Source organism: Spinacia oleracea, chromosome 2, assembly GCF_020520425.1.
Source record: "Spinacia oleracea cultivar Varoflay chromosome 2, BTI_SOV_V1, whole genome shotgun sequence".
Taxonomy (NCBI): Eukaryota; Viridiplantae; Streptophyta; class Magnoliopsida; order Caryophyllales; family Amaranthaceae; genus Spinacia; species Spinacia oleracea.
The window spans coordinates 27,925,323-27,929,907 of NC_079488.1; the positions used below are offsets into that span (position 1 = coordinate 27,925,323).

A 4,585-nucleotide genomic window follows, 5' to 3' on the forward strand; every position below is an offset into this window, starting at 1 on the left:
CTTGGCTTGTCTTTTCCTTTTGACGTGTGCTGCGCTTGCATGGCCAATGTTTGGCTTCTACTTACAACATTCTAGAAACAAAATTTGCTAAGTGATATTACTGGTCGAGCTCTTTACTATTGCCTTGAAGATATAAAGCTTTGTTTACAATGATGAGATGTTATTTAGCCTATGGCGGGCTTACATGTATCTTACCCCCACTTTCATTATTGAAAACTATGGATGTGAGCTATAAAGCTAAGTACTTTTGAGAAAGGGAGAAATTCTTAGGAGATTGAACATAAAACCTTCTAAGGTTGTCGGTGTTCCATGGGCGACGGAGGGGCTTGCCTTCAGGAATTTTGAGTCCCTTCTGGCTTGGCTTTCTTGGCCAGTGGCTGGGGGGTACTTGTCCCTCTCTTGAGGCTGTTAACATAGCATCGCCTGCCCACTTGTTGATCCCCAAAGATTTTTCCCATGGAGCCATCTTCCAACTCAAACTGCATGAGAAGTTGGTACACCGAGATTGCGGCTTTTATTTTGCTTAGTAGAGGTCGGCCAAAGATGATGTTGTATGGCAGGGAGATGTCCACGACAAGAAAGTCTACCAACAACCGTCTTCCCTTGTTTTTAGGACCCAACCTGATAGGTAGCTTGATGGTGCCTTGAGGATGGACGCCTTGACCTCCAAATCCAATGAGTGGCTGGGAGATGGTTTTCAGATCATCTTTGGAATACTTGAGCCCTTCTAGACACTTTAGAGTAATGATGTCGGCGGATGATCCACTATCCACTAACACTCGCCCTACCGTTGAGTTAGCGACTTTCATCTCGATGACCAGCGCATCGTCATGGGACTCTTGAATTGGATGACTAGTGTTCCCACCAAATGTCATCACCGGGGCTGTTTGAGAAGCCGATGCCACTTTTAGGACTTGATGTTCCAGTGCCCACAAGCTATCCTTCGCCTTGCTCACAGACCCGCCTGTTGCCAAGCCTCCGGCTATCACTCTAATGTAGTCTCCCGTATCATCACTAAGAGACTCCTTTTCTTTGGCTTTTGCTTTTGAGGGATTCTTCCTTAAGTAAATATTCAGCTTGCCCTTGTCAGCCAAGTGATCCAGTGCCTTTTTCAGCTCCCTACAGTTCTTTGTGGTGTGCCCGCACTCGTGGTGAAACTCACACCAAAGTGACTTGTCTCTCTTTGCTTCGGGCGTATGGATTGCAGGTGGCTTAGGGAGGATGTCTTTTCCTTTGAGATCAAGGTAAATCTCCCGCCTATTGCGGTTGTACCTCGGATCCTCACCATGGTCATCAACCATAACCGACTTTTTGAGGGAGGGCTGAGTTTGGTCGTGGCTGCCGTTAGGTCTTGGCTTTTGTTTTTCCCTTGTTCCACTCTCACCACCCCAATTGATCTTACAAATATCTGTGGCTTGAATGTGCATTTGGGCCTTCTCCATTGCTTCCTCGAGGTTGGACACCCCGGACTTGACCAATTCAAACTTGAAGTCCTCTGGCTGAAGACCTGCCAAGAGGGCTGCGAACTTGGTTTCGTCCTTGAGATTGTGTATCTTTAGGACTTCTTCATTGAATCTCTTAATATAATTGCGAAGGGTCTCCGTCTCTCCCTGTCTGACTGCCATTAAGTTGACACTTGTCCTTTGGTGCCTCCGACCCGCCGCGAATTGGCTGATGAAAACCTTTTCAAGTTCACTGTAGCTCTTGATGCTTCCCTTTGGTACGTGCTTGTTGAACCATATAAGGGAAAGACCCTTCAAGGTGGTGGGAAAGTACCTGCACCAAGTAGCTCCGCATCCAGTCTGAACGTTCATTTGAGCCGCATAGGCGGCCATGTGTTCTTCTGGATTCGTAGTTCCATCGAAAGGCTCGATGGTAGGGACCTTCACTTTGTCTCGGCGGGGGGTGTTCATTATTTCTTGGGAGAAGGAAGTGAGAGCCTCTTGCAATGACGAGGTATGTCTGTGCCTATCAGTTCTTGGTGGAGGGGAGTCACATCTTCCTCTTGGGGAGGTATGCCTACCTCTACTCTCTGGGAGAGGCGAGTATGTTCTCTCACGGCGTGGAGGGATCCTTCCTATTCTTGAGGGTGAGTGATGCCTTGGGTGATGAGAAGATGAATGAGCCCCTGGCTGTTGATCGAGGGGTGAAACCCTTGTCCTGGGGGAACGGCCTCTAGCCCGGCTAGAGGGTGAGTGACATCTCCTTATAGGAGAAGGTGAGTGCCTCTTGAGAGATGTCCTTCGAGAGCTGACCTCGATCGGTCTGACTTGTCTTGAAGGAGTGGGGTGGTCTCGTGCGGAGGCCGTAGTCTTAGCACTAGAGGGGGATAGACCTCGGGTGATCCTATCATTCCTGATGGCTTCTCTGGCTTGTTCGAGGCGCCTTCTGTGCAAGAGATCTCGAGCATCAAGTGTTAGGTTATGATACATATGACAATTCATAAATCATGCGGAAAAACCATAAAGCCAGGAAAGCATATTATTTACACATAATCATTTAGCATAGTTTAGATGCATACTCTTTGTTGCGTGCCTTCCCTAGCTGCGCCCGAACCGAACAAGAACAAGTCTTTAGGACTCCAAGTGTCGTCCCTCCGTAGATAGTCCACAACACGTCCGGATCCGCCTTAAGTTTGACCAACTAGGATCGCCCTTAAGGTACTTAGAATTTTCGGCACTTATAGGCAATTATGTGACTGAATTTTTGCTCTCAAAAATCACTTTGAATACTTGAATACTCTCTGAAAAAACTCGTGTATAAATTTATGACCCTAGGCATATATTTATAGAACCTTGGAAAGGATTTCGAATCCTATTAGAACACTAATTAATTAATTAGAATCCTATTAGAACTCTAAATAATTAATTTAATCTTTTAGGATTAGGATTTAATCTATGCACGAATTCCGATAGCTTTAGGATTCGTATAGCACGTACACATGCACCGCACGAGCATCGCACGCCCATGCGCAAGCCTTGCGGCCCACGCTGTGCGCAAGGCGCACAGGCCCACTGCCCGCAGCCCATTTGTGCGCGCGCGCCAGCCTTGGCTGGGACTGGCCTTGCGCTGGGCCTGGTCAAGGCATTGGCGTGTTGTTGGATGCGTGTGGCTTGCTGGGCGATGGCCTGGCTTCGTGCTGGGCCCTCGTCCGGCAGGGCTCGTCCGATGCTTATTCGTACGATACGCTTCCGATTAAATTCCCGGTCCCGGAATTCATTTCCGATACGAACAATATTTAGCATTTCCGATTCCGGAATCAATTTCCGTTTCGAACAAATATTTAATATTTTCGTTTCCGGAATTATTTTCCGATTCCGATAATATTTCCGATTCTGACAATATTTCCGTTTCCGGCAATATTTCCGATTCCGGCAATATTTCCATTTCCGATAATATTTTCCGATACGTACCATGTTTCCGTTTCCGGCAACATCTACGACTTGGATAATATTTATATTTCCGATACGATCCATATTTCCGTTTCCGGCAATATCATCGTTTCCGGAGTATTCATTTCTTGCCTGTGACGATCTCAGCTCCCACTGAAACCAAGATCCGTCGATTCCGAATATCCATAGATGGAGTATTTAATGCCATTAAATACTTGATCCGTTTACGTACTATTTGTGTGGCGCTACGGGTTCAGTCAAGAGTAAGCTGTGGATTAATATCATTAATTCCACTTGAACTGAAGCGGCCTCTAGCTAGGCATTCAGCTCACTTGATCTCACTGAATTATTAACTTGTTAATTAATACTGAACCGCACTTATTAGACTTAACATAGAATGCATACTTGGACCAAGGGCATTATTTCCTTCAGTCTCCCACTTGTCCTTAGGGACAAGTGTGCATTTCCTAATTCCTTTGTCGCTCGATGCTTGCTCTTGAACATAAGGTAAGAGTTGTCATCCTTATTATGTCCAGAGGTGGTCCTCGGTTTCAGAGTTCAACTGATCAAATAAACAGATAATCATAGCCTATGATTCATCCGAGCACGGCCATGCATTTCACAGTTTCTAGCTCTCCGAGTGGCCTTGTACAACTTTTAAGCATCTCATCCCGATTTATGGGAGGACAATCCCAATCTTGCGATCTTGAGATTAGACTTCGTTTGATAGGTGATTACCTGAGCGTTGCCTTTATAGCCTCCTTTTACGGTGTGACGGTTGGTCAACGTCAAAGTAACCAGTTCTCAAACAAGTAATCTCAAATCACTCAGGTATTGAGGATTTAGTGTCTAATAATTTTAATGAAATTTACTTATGACAGATTTTCATCTCTTACAGTAAAGTTTCATAGGTCTTGTCCGATACTAGTCTTCCCAAAGTAAGTATCTATGCAAATGATTATGACATTGCCATGTCCACGTAGTTCAAGAAACAGAACTACTAGTCATCTTGCATTCTAATCGTCTAACGTTTTCTATGCGTCCAATTTTATAGAAAACTCCGACTAGGGACCATTTTCAACCTTTGACATTCAAGTTCACTTGATAGACATTTCTTAGTCACAGGACTGGTCCTGACAGTCTATCTTGAATATATCGTCAAATTGAAGGGACTCATCATTTAATACTAAACC

The 4,585-nt window shown here is 45.3% G+C and overlaps 1 protein-coding gene across 1 annotated transcript; it reads right to left on the reverse strand.

The window, feature by feature from the left end:
- Positions 1-332: 332 nt before the first annotated feature.
- Positions 333-2,432, reverse strand: LOC130467296 (uncharacterized). Its single transcript, XM_056835770.1, has one exon. The coding sequence runs from the start codon at positions 2,430-2,432 to the stop codon at positions 333-335; it is 2,100 nt and encodes a 699-aa protein (XP_056691748.1).
- Between the last annotated feature and the right edge of the window lie 2,153 nt (positions 2,433-4,585).

Bases quoted from the DNA above. Each gene is read 5' to 3' on its own strand.
- LOC130467296 (XM_056835770.1), bottom strand. From the start codon at position 2,432: ATGTATCATAACCTAACACTTGATGCTCGAGATCTCTTGCACAGAAGG.